This window comes from Narcine bancroftii, chromosome 12, assembly GCF_036971445.1.
Source record: "Narcine bancroftii isolate sNarBan1 chromosome 12, sNarBan1.hap1, whole genome shotgun sequence".
Lineage (NCBI taxonomy): Eukaryota > Metazoa > Chordata > Chondrichthyes > Torpediniformes > Narcinidae > Narcine > Narcine bancroftii.
This window is the reverse complement of record NC_091480.1, coordinates 30,059,362-30,074,707: the sequence shown is the minus strand read 5'-3', so window position 1 is coordinate 30,074,707 and position 15,346 is coordinate 30,059,362. Positions and strand designations below refer to the sequence as shown.

The 15,346-nt window shown below is 39.7% G+C and overlaps 1 protein-coding gene across 4 annotated transcripts in view; it reads left to right on the top strand.

Annotated features, from left to right (window-relative positions):
* The window catches only part of unkl (unk like zinc finger), a 131,310-nt gene that overhangs the window by 78,034 nt on the left and 37,930 nt on the right, over positions 1 to 15,346 (top strand). For 3 of the 4 annotated variants that reach the window (XM_069906607.1, XM_069906606.1, XM_069906608.1), the window contains exons 4-7: positions 34 to 167; positions 6,674 to 6,809; positions 10,330 to 10,447; positions 13,127 to 13,211. In XM_069906607.1, the coding sequence (XP_069762708.1) occupies positions 34 to 167; positions 6,674 to 6,809; positions 10,330 to 10,447; positions 13,127 to 13,211 (473 nt within the window). Of the gene's footprint in view, positions 1 to 33; positions 168 to 5,939; positions 6,122 to 6,673; positions 6,810 to 10,329; positions 10,448 to 13,126; positions 13,212 to 15,346 lie in introns of those variants that run through there. The other variant, XM_069906609.1, reaches the window with a different exon arrangement.

The window sequence follows — 15,346 nt, the reverse complement described above, 5'->3', positions numbered from 1 at the left end:
AACCACTTTCTTAAACACAGTTTTCTTTTGCAGGGAACTTCAAGCGCAAGAAGCATTGCAGAATGGCCAACTTGGAGCAGGGGAAGGTCTTCCTGATCTCCAGCCAGGAGTTTTGGCTAGTCAAGCCATGATAGAAAAAACGCTATCTGAAGATCCACGATGGCAGGGTAAGGAAAGAATGAACCAACTTGTGTTATGAAATCTCTCTTGATTTGGTTCCTTTATCATGTCAGTCTTTTTTTAATTTTTGGATGCATTGCATTATTTCAGTGTGTGTGATTAACTGTTCTTTTTCTTTATGACAAAGCAACAAAACATTTCAATATGGATAGTGCATCAGAATCTGAGAAGGCACATCAAGAATGGTATGGTATTTGAAGGCAGAAGAGTCAGTCAGCACAGAAAGGGCCTTTGGCCTATTGTGTCCCACTTTGGTCTCAAGTACTTGTCTATACTAAATGTATTTTCCAACACCTGGAACATGTATGCTACATCATAACATTTCAAGCACTCATCTAAAAACTAAAATGTTGTGAGGCAGTGCATTCCAGATTCTCACCACCATCTGAATGGGGGGAAAGAAATCAAGTCTCCTCTAAATCCCTTATCCCCTTATCTTAAGCTGTTTTCCTCTGATTATAGATTCTATTAAGGGGAATTGTTTTGTCTTATCAATATCTCTCATAATTTTGTGTACTTCAAGTAGGTTCTTTTTGCCTTGGCCTCACCAAAGAAAACAATCCAACCTGTTCAGTCTCTGCTCATTGTTAATAGGCTCATTTCCTGCCAACAGCATGGTGAATCTCCTTTCTATATCTTCCAATATAAACACTTCATTTTATGCTGTTATCAGAACTGCAGTAGGCAGAACTGCATATCAGTTATGCTCTAACTTAATATTTTGTATAATTATTACCATAACCTCCTGCTTTTATTTTCTTTATCTACCTTAAAGAATCCTTGAATGAATATCAAGTTTTCTTTGTTGTGCAGTACATTCTAATGTATTGTCATTAATTGTGCATATCCTGGGCTTTAGTCCTCCCAAAATGAATCTTATCATATTTTTCAGGATTACATTCCATGTGTTCCTTCTCTGCCCATCCAACTGTTCAATATCATCTGTCCCTGAATACTTCCTTTCATCCTACTAGTGACAGCAGCGATCTGTGTCAAATATGAACTTGAATAGATATTATCTCCTACATTCACTTCTAGGTCACTAATGTATGTAACAAAAAATAGCAAGTATTTTACTGCTAATAAATGCATTGCATCTCTGGTTACTTCCAATCACAAAAGCAGTTGCATTCTGCCTTCTGTCACCAGATCAATTTCAGATCCAGTTTGCTGAATTGCAGCAGATACTGTCAGTTCTTTCCTTTTGCATCTGTCTTCCACGTGGAACCATAACAAAGCCATTTCTAAAGTCATGCTACCCTCATTAATATAGAATCAAAGTAAATAGGTCCAATAGTTATCTATCTTTTTTAAGGAAAAGTCAAAATAAATAGCTCTTCCACTGAACAAAGCCATGCTGACTGTCCATCTTGAATTCCTGCTTCTCGAAGTGGCCCCTTAATCCAGTTCCTCAGACTTTTTTGTCTGATTTCACTAATGTATCTAGCTTGTGTGGTGACATTCAGTCATCTGTCACCTTTCGATGGCCAGAAAAGATTTGAAAATTTCTCAGCAATCTTGTCTGCCATTGCAACATGGGGTATATAGGTTTAAGCTTTTATAATTCATTTGTTGCTGCTCACATGTGGATTTGAACTGGTTGCTTTTTTTGCCAGGTTAAGATGAGACCAAATGAGTAATTTTAGCAATTAGGATCAGACTCTGCTACTTTGTCTGTGTAATGTTTTGCTATTAGCAACGTTGAGCGTCTTGCCCAGTAGGCCAGGCTATACGAATGGGGAAAAATATGGTCTGCTGTATTGTTGCAATATTGCTTCCAGGTACATTACAGCCTTAAGGTTGAAGTAACTAGATAAATAATGTTCACATTTAGAAATGGTTCCACGGGCAATGGTTTAATTCCAAGTAACAAGGAGCTGTATCCTAATTTCAAATTTCTTTTTGGGGTGAAATATTGGTCTGTCCTCTTTTGAAAATCATTAAATGTTGTTTTGGATCTTTGTACATTTTTTCAGTTACTTGGTTTAAAAAAAGTAGTAAATACTGCCATCTACTGGATTTGGCAAGGAGCTAAAACGCTGTTTATGATTATTTGCTGCAGTTGATATAAAATAGTATTAACTATTAATTCAGACATTTCTTGTATCGAAGATGCAATATGTCCAGTGATATACATCATATTTATCCTTTTTGTTGAATTTAATTTTATTGATGGTTCAGTTGGTCTCAAATGATTTCAAAAACTATCAGCAGTAAAACATTAGAGGTTTGATTCTCTGCCTGCTTATCTTGTGAATCTAGACTAATCAGCCTTTAATCTTGGGTATTCTCACCAGCCATTAAATAGTTGTTTTTTCCTAGGAAATACTGAGGCCTGTGGATCAATGTTAGAGAGCTCTGGAGAAAGAAAACTTATCAGTTCTATTAACGGACTGTAACTGGGAAAGTTACTGAGGTTGATGGGTGTGAATTATAAAGAGAGGCTGGATAGATTAGGACTTTTCTCCCTCGAGCATGGGAATCTGAGGGGTGAGCTTATAGAGTTTTATAAACTCATGAGGGGCATTGATAAAGTGAATTGTCAGTCTTTTTCCAAGTTACGTGAGTGTAAACTTACAGGGCATTGATTAACAGTGAGAGGTAAAGAGTTAAAAAGGGTCTCAAGGGAACCATTTTTCCCCCTAAGGGTCATGGGAATAGTCTGTCAGAGATAGTAGTAGAGGGGGTACAGACGTAATGTTTAAAAGACATGCACACAGTTATATGGGTAGGAAAGGTATAGAGGGCTATGACCCAAATCCAGGCAATGGGACTAAATTGTATAGACAGCATGGGCAGTTGGGCCGAAAACATGTTTCTGTCCTGCAAAATGTTGTTTTAAATTTTTAAATTTCGACATGCGGCACGGAAACGGGTCCTTCTGGCCCACGAGTCTGTGCCATCCAGAAACGCCAATTTATGTATAACCTCCATATGTTTTGATGGGTGGGAAGAATTGGAGGAAACCCATGCAGACATACAAACTCCTAACGATACTAGATTTTAACCCAGGTTGCTGGAGCCGTAATAGTGTTGCGCTAACTGCTATGCTAACGGTGCTGCCTGGCTTTAGCATTGTTCAGATTGGAAAGTTGCCCTATGTAGGGAACACGAATCACCTGAGATTCTCTGAAATTAGTTCAGAATCATTGTCAGATTGTGGGGTTGGTTTCTGCTCTCATCGTATAGAATTATGGTTTTTTTATTTTAAATTTAAATATGCAGCATGGTAACAGGCCATTTTGACCCATGTGCCACCCAATTTACACCCCATTAACCTACAGCCTCAGTACATTTTGAATGATGGGAGGAAACCGGAGCCCCTGGAGAAAACCCACACAGATGCAGGAAGAATGTACAGGCAGTGCAGGATTCAAAGCCTTGGTCCAGACCCAATTGCTGGCACTGTAAAGACTTTGCGCTAGCCAGCCAGGCCATGTATGGGATTCCTAATCATCAGGTGTCATCCATCCTATCTGCTGAGGGAGTTTTCTACCATCATGCTGGTTCCACTGTAAATTCTTCCCCAGGCTAACATCAAGTTGGACTAGAGGGGCTCAGCAGCCACGAGAAAGTACACCCTAATGCCTTCCTGATGTAGCAGGAGACTTCAAGCCAGCTTGAAGAAGTCTCTCACAAAATATCATCAAGATACCACCTGTGCAACAAGAGGAGCCAACATACTTGATCTTTGTGGTACCACTGTGCCATCCCATACCCATACTTTGGCAAGTCTGATCAACTGGCTGTAATTCTGCTCACAGTGTGGAAACAGAGACTGAGGACTACACCAGCAGTGGTGAAGCCAGTGAAGGTACGGTCGAGGGAGGTAGAAGAGTGCCGTATCATTATGCTGGACCATATTTAAGGATTCATATTCATATTTGAATGAATGTCAGTCTTCTTTGACTTCTTCAGGACCTGTGTGGTTGAGTGTGTGAGTTCATGTACATATCAAGAGTACCCTAACCAAAAGCTGTGGGTGAACCAAAACAATTGAAGCCTGCTGAGCTAGATCGAGGGTGTTCAAGACAGGTGATCCAGAACTCCATGTGAAGACCAGGTACAACCTTCAGAAGGCTATCTTAACAGTGAGTGAAGTTGGGAACGGGATCAGATTCATGTCGCTATGGCAGAGCTTGCAGGCAATTGCATCCTACAAGGCAAAACTTCATGTCATAAATGGCTATGTCAACTAATCATGTGGAATGTTCACAGACATTGTCAATCTCTCACTGCTGTAGTTGGAAATTCCCACCTGCTTCAAAAGGGCATCAATCATACCATAGACCAAGAAGTGCAGGGTGAGCTTCCTCAATGATGATCAGCCAGTAGCACTCAAATCTAATGTAGTGAAATGTGTTGCGAAGTTTGTCATGGCTAGAATTAACTCTTACATAAATAAAGACCTGGACCCATTGCAATTTTCCTACTGTCACAATTGTTCCACAGCAGATGCAATTTCATTGGGCCTCCTTTCAGCCCTGGAGAATAGTAATATCTACATCAAGTTGCTTTTCATAGATTATTGCTTAGCCTCTCAAAACTATCTTTCCTTCAGTACTGGTCAGCAAACTTCAAAACCTGGGCCTCTGCATCTGGATCCTTGACTTCATTAGAAGACCATAGTCAATTTACATCAGTAACATCTCAATGACCACCAACATGCACCTCAAGGATGTGTGCTTTGACCACTTCTCTACTTTCTCTACACCTATGACTATGTGGTGAGGCACAATTCAAATGCCATCTACAAATTTGCCAGTGACGCCACTGTTGAGAACACAATCACAGATGGCAATGAGGAAATGTACAAGAGTCAGATACTTCAACTAGTTGAGTGATTTCACAACAACTTATACTCATTTTACTAAAATAAATGAAATGATTGTGGACTTCAGGAGGGGGAAGCCAGGAGAACACAAACCAGTCCTCATTGAAGGATCAGCAGTGGAGAGGGTAAGAAACTTTAGATTCCTGGGTGTCAACATCTCTGAAGACCTACCCTGGGGCCATCATGTCGATTCAAATGATGAAGAAGGCACACCAGCGGCTATATTCCATTAGGAGTTTGAGGAGATTTGTTATGTCACCAAAGACTCTTGCAAATTTCTACAAAGGTACTGTGGAGAGCATTCTGTCTGGTTGCTTCTCTGTCTGTTATGGAGGTGCCAATGCACAGGACAGGAATAGGCTACAGAGGGTAAACTTGGCCACAAGATATAGGAGCAGAAGTAGATGGGCCCATTGGCCCATCAAGTCTGCTCCGCCATTCTAATCATGAGCTGATCCATCCTCCCACTTAACCCCATTCCCTGGCCTTCTCCCCATAACCTCTGAGGAATTAGAGAGCGCATGCGAATTTGAGGTCATGGGCATTAGTCATTCCCTCCATTAATTGCAGCTTTAAGAAGCAGTGCCTCAAGAAAGCAGCATCTTCATGTCCTTGTTTTTCATTGCTACCCAGGGAGGAGGTACACGAGTCATTACTAAAACAGTTCTTCCCTCTGCCATCAGATTTCTGAATGGACAATGGACCTTTGGACACTACCTCACTCTTTTTTGATTTTTGCACTAATTCATTTTTTTTTAAATCTTGCATTTAGGTAATTTAAATCTTATAGTAATTTTGCACCTTATTTCACACTGCTGCCTTAAATCAATAAATTTCATGACGTGTTCATGACAAAAACCTGATTCTGATTTGTAATCCTATCAAAACCTATTCGCAGTGGACTTTTCTGAATGATTTTATGAAAGCACAATGCTCTAACTGCAGTTATGTTTGCAAATAATTGGTATAAGAGTTAACATAAGACATTAATGTGTTTTGGAATTGTACCTTAATGAAGGGAATATTTTACACAGGGCTTCTTCATGGTGGCTACTACATTTACACAGAATTTGGCTCTTATCCAAAAGCAGAATTGTAAACTAAAAAGTAAGTTTAAGAATTTTGTAGTTGGGGCTACCCAGTCTGTTTGTGAGTGGTATTCTGACATTGAAGGAAATGCAACTTGTCTTAAACAGTGATCATTATCAGCTTGTGCATTAAAATACTTGACAAATGAATTTAAATTTTGCATTTAACAATGAAATGTAGAGAAATACAAGAGATCATTAGTGGAATTAACTGATCATTAGGCTAATCATTTTTTCGATAGCTTTTGTCGTTAGTAGGACAAGGACTGTTTGTCACAAGGGATGCTCTACGCTGCAAAGGAAGGTCAGTCTGAGGGCTGAAGAGAGGTGCCTATAGACCTTTGTTAGATGGAAAGTGTTGGTGTAAGACACAGCAGGATTTGAGGTCTAACAGTTGTGTTTGTCTGCAGGGAAAGGAATGTGCAAGCAAAGGTTTTTTTTTGTTTGGATGGGGGTAGAGTCTTTGTGTAGGAGGTAGGTTCTCTTGGATTGGAGTGGGGGAAAGGTGTGTGTGTGTGTGTGTGTTTGTTTTGACCAGCTCGGTTATGATGTAAATTTGTTTATTTTGCAGAAACTAACTTCGTGCTAGCAAATTACAAGACTGATCAGTGTAATAAACCACCTCGACTCTGTCGACAAGGATATGCTTGTCCTCATTATCATAACAGCCGAGACCGAAGAAGGAACCCAAGAAAATTTAAATATCGGTAAAAAAATCACTTTTATTCTAGGAGTATTGCTTGCTTTTGTGTAACCTTGAACATTCACAAGTTTCACCTTGCTTAGATGTATCTACAGGTAATTTTTGGTGTGGTTTGTTTGCTTTTTAAAAAAAAATGTTTGAACTTGCACTTTATTTTTGTACTTGTCATAATTTTGGAGTTTATTTGCATGAAGTACCTGACTTGGCAGGAAGACAGGCTAGGATTGGAGACTTATTTTGTCTACCCTCATGTTCTCCAATACAGTGTATTGGTGCCCATTTTAGTTAGCACATTCATTGACTGTTATATTGTTTTCCATTTGCCAAGCTTAAAACATTAGAAGGGAAGGTTCTGGTTGATTCTGCAATCATTGATTAATGATCTTCTAAAATGTTTAGGGCAAGGTGAGGCCTGGACCTTGTGGGAAAATATTACAGTGGGGAGAGTAAGTTATGAAATTATTAATCAGGAGTTAGTTGGACAAGCCAACATCTAACATGGGAGATGTTAAAGGGCCAGCATGTTTCAGAAAATAGGAAGGATAAGAATGGCCATGTAAAAATATCTTGGATGACGAGAAAAAAAAATTTTTGAATTTAGTCAAAAGAAAAGAAAACTGTAAGATTTAGGAAACAAAAGTCAGCTTGGGACCTAAAGGGATTTTAAGATAGCAGGAAAGAGGTCAAGCAGGCTGTTAGGAAGGCCAAAAGGAGCCGTGAAATACCCTGGCTGCACAGGATTAAAGAGAATCCCAAAGCATTTCTACTTAGATTAAAAATGAGGATTACTAGAGGAAGAATAGGACCACTCAAGGGTGAAGGGAGGAATCAGAAGTGAGTGAGGTTCTTTGTGTGGGTAATCATAAGGAGAAAAACATGGAAGGTGGTGATAGAAGGTCATTTTGAGATCAAGAAAGGTGATGCTGGGTCTTTTGAAGGGAATTAATCATCAGGGCCTGATGGGATATATCCCAGATTATTAAGAGGTGAAGGAGAAGATTACAGAGGATTGACAAAGATATTTGTGCCCTTGCAAGCAATTGGTGAGGTCTCTGAGGACTGAAGAGTAACCAAAGTTGTTATTTTTGTTCAAGAAAGGAAATGGGGATAATCTAGGAAATTATAAGTTGGTGGACCTCACAACTGAGAGAATATTTGGGGATGGGATTTGATTGCATTTGGAAAGGCACAACCAGGTTGGGGGACAGTAAATGCAGGACAAATTATGTCTTGTACAATTGAGTTTTTTGAAGAGGTGATGAAGGTGGTTGATGAGGGTAGAGCAGTGGATGTTGATTGCATGGACTTTGGTAGGCATTAGGCAGGGTCCCTTGTGGTGGGTTGATCCAGAAGGACTCCACAGTGAATTGATCATTTTCTTTCTGAATTGGCTTGCTCATGGAAGATGGAGGGTAGTGGTAGAAAGGTGTTACGCTGGCTAGAGGTCAAGGATCACTTTTGGAATGCAATTATATACAAGATGGATGTAAAAGTAGATGGATGGGAGGAGTTGCCAATTTTGCAGATAATACAAAGATTAGCAGAGTTATGAACAGTGAAGAGGGTTATCAAAGAATGCAACAGGATATAGATTATTTACAGATAATGGCAGAGAAGTGGCAGAATGAGTTTAATCCAGAAAAGTGTAAGGTGTTGCATTTTGGAAAGTTGTATTTAAGGGAAGCATTGATTACATAGGAATCTGGATGTATTCATAGGTCCATGAAAGTGGCCACTTGAGTAGGTGAGATGGAAAAGAGGGCGAATGGCATGCTTGTCTTCATTGATCAAGGTATTTAGAATAAGAGTAAGGAAGTCACATTGCAAATGTATGAAACTTTGTATACCACTTGGAATATTGTGTGCAATTGTGTCGCCCCATTAAAGGAAAGTTATGGGGGTTTTTGAAAGGCTGAAGAAGAAATTTATCAGGATGCTACCTGGATTAATAAATATGATCTCAAAGGAGATATTGGAAAAATGTGTGGTTTTCTCTGGAGTACCTGAGGCTGAGGAGCAACCAGATAAGGGTCTTTATGAGTGATACTGAAAGGGGTAGAAATATCAAACACTAGTTAACATGTGTTTCATCTGGGTGGGTAGTTGTGGTTAAAGGATATTTCTGGGCAAGTTTTTTTTTTTACAACACCGAGTAGTAGTGTCTGTAATGGGCTGTCAAGAGTAGTGGTGTTTAAGAGGATTTTAGTCAAATATGCAGGGAATGAAGGGTGGGGGGTGGTAGGGTATCATGTGCAAGCAGCAGAGACTTGGTTTCATTTGGGTATCCTGTTCAGCACAGACATCAAGTCATCGTGGGCTGAAGGGCTTAATGCTGTGCTGTACTGCGTTACACTCTTTCATCTAGAGTATGATGAAGGAGATAAAACTGTCAACTTAACATGAAGCAGTCCGTGCCCTGAATATATTCAGAATTTATGGTGATAATCGTAGACTAATGATAAAGTTGCAGAGTCTCAAATTAGGATCCCACTTCGGGTGCAGCTCTTTTTAGGAATCTCCTTGGCTCTTGTTTCATAATAAGCCTAGTTGCATAGTGCTTTCATGAAATTTAGTGTTGACAGCATCTATTTACATTAATAAAATTACAGCAATATTTAAAAATATATGGTCAGATCTGAGGAATTTTTTTTCTTCATTCTGTAGATGCTGCCTAACCTGAACATTTTCTCTTTTTTTGTTAATTTGGATATGATGTTTAAAAGTGTTTGTAAAAAAAAACCCAAAAAAAGTATTTTTGAAAAAAATCTAGAAATGGATGTAACTGATGAGGTTTGCAATTATTGCACATCACAAGTTTATGCCCAAGTGGTGATGATGGGCCACTTTACTTTTAAACTGGACTCTCTATTGCACTTTTCAGCAATTTTCATTTACACCTGATGTCTCAAGGTGGTGCGCCACTTTACTTTTAAACTGGACTCTCTATTGCACTTTTCTGCAATTTTCATTTACACCTGATGTCTCAAGGTGGTGCGCCACTTTACTTTTAAACTGGACTCTCTATTGCACTTTTCAGCAATTTTCATTTACACCTGATGTCTCGAGGTGGTGCTATACTTGCATGCACACTGAGACTTTGCTATCGTACCAGCAAATACAAATGTTAATGATATGGGTAATAGTCTCAAAAATGGACTAGCCAGATTATAGAGGATGCCTCTGTTTGCAATATTAGTTTGTTTTGTAGCAGGTGGCATGATGTTCTTTTTTATTTCCTTTTTGAAACATCTCAGACATTATTAAATTTGTATTTGCCTAAACAGCTGAAACATTTTATTGCATGTTATTTCCTGCTAATACTTATTCATATATTGCTGATCTTGAAAATAATCTTGGAGATCTAGTTACCAAAATCTCATGATGTTTTGAAATTACATATCTCCTTAGCATTCACTTTTGTGTCATTGTTAATCCTTGAAAAACTGAGGGATCTATTAATGTACTGATTATAATGTTCCTAATCCATACCTTGCACAATAAACTCCTTTTGATTCATATTTTAGGTCGACCCCTTGTCCTAATGTCAAACATGGGGATGAATGGGGAGAACCTACAAAATGTGAGAGTGGAGATAACTGTCAATACTGTCATTCTCGCACAGAGCAGCAATTCCACCCAGAGGTGAGATTGTAAAATGTGTAAATAGATGAAAGGTTGTTGGTGAATGAGGTTCTTTAAAGGGCTGAAATTATGACTTCAACTTTCCAGAATTTCATTCCCCAAAATTTGGGTAGAGTTGCTTCTCGTCATAGCAGACCATTCTTCACATATAAAGATTCAAGATTCCTTTATTGTCATGTAATAAAAACGGTGCAATAATACATGGAAATTGCTTTCATCTACTTTTCTTCTTTGGCTTGGCTTCGCGGACGAAGATTTATGGAGGGGGTAAATGTCCACGTCAGCTGCAGGCTCGTTTGTGGCTGACAAGTCCGATGCGGGACAGGCAGACACGGTTGCAGCGGTTGCAGGGGAAAATTGGTTGGTTGGGGTTGGGTGTTGGGTTTTTCCTCCTTTGCCTTTTGTCGGTCATCTACTGTAAGGCAGACAAATTCACCACCTGTAAAAACTGCCTGAAGCATCTCACAGTCAGAGAAAGAGAGTCAGAGTTACTGTGTGTCCATGGATTCACCTCCATTGGTCCTGCAGCCACAGAGTCCAGTCCAAACCATCAGCAGCCGGAGCTCCAGATCCAAATCTCTGATATAATTAGGGAACTTTCAGCATCCTTGGCATCCTCTTTCATCCAGGTTCCAACACTTGATTCACTGTCAACCAGTGTCCAGCAGTCCACCGCCTGGTGTGAATCCCTTGATCGCAGTTGCCAGAAGCCCACAGCCTGCGCAGGTTCCTTGTCTGGAGTTGTCATCAGCTGCCACCTGTGTGTACTTCAGCTGCAGAACCCCTCACTGGTCCTCTGCCATTACCACCATCCCATGGATCTTCTCCTTCTCAAATTGGAGGTGTTGTTCCCGTTTACTGTGCCCTACCTTAGACTTCTGTTTCCCCAGAGTTTGCAACCCCTCAAGGTTGGTGCTGATCATAGGTGCTGCCATCTTGGGTCCAGACCCCTGTAGTCACAGAAATTTTAAATAAAACTATCTTTGGCTCCATTAATCGGCCATTAAAGGTTGTACGGAGCTTACAGCAGTCTGACTGGGCGGTTGGACCCCGCAGAAGTGCTCTGTTTCCATGGATCAGCAGCTCCAGCTACACCACCATTTTTGTATGAAGGTAAGAGTATGAGTTAGCCTTTAGCCCCTCCAGCCTGTCAATAAGAAGCTTAAGTGCTCCAGACCTCTTTCCCTTTGTATATAGTTTACCATTGCCCCCACCCCACTCCCCATTCCCAGATCCTTCAAAATATATCTACTACTTTAGATATTGTACTTCCAATAATTAACAATCCATTTGGACAGTAAGTTCCAAAAAAAACCACACACTCTATAAGAAGTTGTTCCTGTGCATTTCAGTTTTAAATTATTAATCTGTAAGCATTTAACTAGTAATTGAATAATAAACCTAAATCAGAAAGCAGTTTGGTTGCTTGACTTCTATGAGAGAATGCGTCTTGAGAGAATGCGTCTTGAGAGAATGCGTCTTGAGAGAATGCGTCTTGAGAGAATGCGTCTTGAGAGAATGCGTCTTGAGAGAATGCGTCTTGAGAGAATGCGTCTGCCCTAAAATTGGACAGTGCAGGGGAGCTCTTCCCCTACCCCATTCTCATCCCTAAACTTTTACACTGTTGAAAGGTGGATATTTTTGCAAGACCTTTTGCACTGGGCACCTGACAGAGGACACAGCTGAGACTGACTTTCTGTATTCCAAAGTGTAGTTGGATTATAATCCATTGGTTTGTGACAAGGGGCAGCAGCATTGGTGCTGCTTCTGCTTCCTTCAGACCTGTCTGTAAAATTAATTTAAAATCACAGTGATGAGATGAGATAAGGGGGCTTAGTTTCAGAGAAAGTCTTTTACTATCGGGACAACTCTTGAAGTCTGACCTTTAATAAATATAAACCTCATTGGCAAAAATAGATGTCTGCTCATGTATTTATGTAACTTCAGATATTTTCCATTATTGGATAACTCCAACAATCTTTAACCCTGATATTTTTAAAATTCATGTAGTATTATTTGTCATTCCCATGCTTTTAGGATTGTCATTGTTTTAGAATGTTCTGAGTGTCCAATAACTCAAGACAGGAGTCAGAAGATTGCCCATATTGGATGCATGTCATGGACTTGGCTGCATTCATGTGGTTTGAATTTAAATTTGATTGTTGAAGAAGTTTCTATATAATGTTCAATATTGCTTTCTGATCCCCTTTCTCTGGAGTTCCCTTTATTTCCAATTTTTCCCACTCTGGTTATCATTCTTTGTATTAGATGAAACAAGTTTACACACAATTGCCTGTGTGCCCCCTTCTACAGTATAATATCCTTCCTACAGTATAATATCCATAACTACTTACAAAATTCCAAGTGCAGCTGAACCAATGTTTTGTTCAGTTAGCAAGATGTTCCAACACGTGTTTGATGCCTTGACCAACAAAAAACAAGCTTGCAACAAGCTGCCTTCAATGTTTTGTCCATCTGTATTGCCATTTTCACAGAGCTATGTATTTGTTACTCAGAATCCAACTCTTCACTTTGTGAATGCTGACCCTGGAGTATTTGAGACCAGCCAAGTGATGATTTGAATAGTGAATATGGCAGTCAAGCATAATCAGAGTTTCACATCTAGGTGAGCTAGAGAGTATTTTTCTTTGCAGTAACTTCTTTTCTATTGCCCTTTAGATCTACAAATCTACAAAATGCAATGATATGCGCCAGACTGGATACTGCCCACGTGGGCCTTTCTGTGCATTTGCACATGTTGAACGTAAGTTGGCCATCTGTTTTTCAGAATTTATTGCCATGAACATGTCTCAAAATTTGTTCTGATGCTGCCGCACAACAGTCCAAACATTTATATAAACCACTTTACCAAATGAATAAAAATAGTGCAAGAAAAAGGCAAAGTGAGGTAGTGTCCATGGCTCATTGTTCATTCAGGAATCTGATGGTAGAATGGAAGAAGCTGTTCTTGTGCCGCTGAGTGCTTGTCTTCAAGTTCCGGTACCATTTTCCTGATGGTAGCAGAGTGAAGAGGACATGGCCTGAGTGATGGAGGGTCCTTGAGGATAGAGGCTGCTTTCTTAAGACACTGCTGCTTATAGATATCCTCAATGGAGAGAAGACTGATGCCCATGATGTTTCAGGCTGAGTGAACAAGAATCTGGAGATTTTTTTCTTGTTCTGAGCATTGGCTCTTCCCTTCCAGGCAGTGATACCACCAACCAGAAAGTTCTCCATGGTACACTTGTAGAAGTTTTTGGTGACGTGCCTAATCTTCTCAAACTCCTTACAAAGTGTAACAGTTGGTGAGACTTCTTTGTGATTGCATCAATGTGGAGGCTCCAGGACAGATCCTCAGATGTTGACACCCAGAAATATGAAGATCCTCTCTACTGCTGACCCCTCGTTGAGGACTGTTTTGTGTTCTCCAGATTTCCTCCGAAGTTTACCATCTTCTCCTTGGTCTTGCTAACGTTGAGTGCAAAATTGTTGTCATAACACCACTCAACTAATTGATCCTCATTGCTGTCTGTGAATCTGCTGACAACCTTGGTCTCATCAGCAAATTTGTAGATGGCATTGGAATTGTGCCTGGCCACACAGTCATGAGTGTAGAGTGAGTAGAGGCATGGGCTAAGCCCACATCCTTGACGTGCACATGTGATCATCAGTGAGGAGGAGATGTTGCTTCCAATTTGTACTGACTGTTCACTTTCTGAAGCTTTTTTAGTTGACTGTTGTCAGGCAGCTGTATACAGTTATTTCGTTGAAACATAAGTGATTCCTGATCATAAACAAAATAAATCGCAAATTAATATTTTAAAAAATCTTTTTGACACCCTGTTATTCAGAAATGCCCATTTTGAGGTCCTTTGAAAACCAACCATTTTTAATTCAAAACAATTATTTTTTTCATAATCAAAATGAAGGAAATTGAGGAAAAGACAGCAAAACTGCAGACTACAATCTTAAGGGATTGATGAGGCATTTGTGCAAGAGAATATTTGTCTATTTATCCTTTTGTATGACTTTTTTTTCCTCTTGTGGCGCATTTGTTGATTTAATTTTTACTATTGTGTTTTGGTACGTGCGTGGCTGCAGCAAGCAATAGTCTAATTGCATTCGTGTATACGATAATAAATTCTCATCATGAGATCAAATAAAATAACTTGATATACTTCACAAGATCACAAGATATAGAAGCAGAAGTAGGCCAATGAGTATCACGAGCTGATCCAACCTCCCACTGAGTCCCAATACCCAACCTTCTCTCCCTAACCCTTGAAGCCCTGACGAATCCAATATCTGTCAATTTTTGCCTTAAATGCAACAAACAAACTCGCTTCCTGTGGCAACAGGTTACACAGACTCGTGACCCTCTGGCTAAAGAGATTTTTTCACACCTCTGTTTTAAATTGATGCCCTCAGTTGGTGCCATACAGGTGCTCCCCTACTTATGTTGGTCCGACAACAACTTTTCGAAGTTACGATGGTACAATAGCATGACTGTCGATATTTACTTTCATGAAGTATGTTAAATTAAGGTAATCACAAGCATTATTGATTTTTTTTTCCAATAAACGTTGATAATTCCTCCAAGGTGAATTCTCTTTAGCCTCCTTGGTTAATCGCTTTTACTTCAGGCTGTCGGAAGAGAACAGAGCAGTGGGATCAGTGTTGGGAATGATAAAGGGCTGTGGGGAGAGAGCCTAGCACTGGGATGAATGTGGGGACTGAAACGGTGTTGTACAAGGTATACCTGTATTGTTTATCGATTTCCCAGTTTTAAACTTATGATGGGTTTTCTGGAATGTAACCTCATCATAAGTTGAGGAGCACCTGTACTCTTCGGAACCTTAATTTTAGATTAAGATTGCTGGTATTTCTCAAATACAAGTT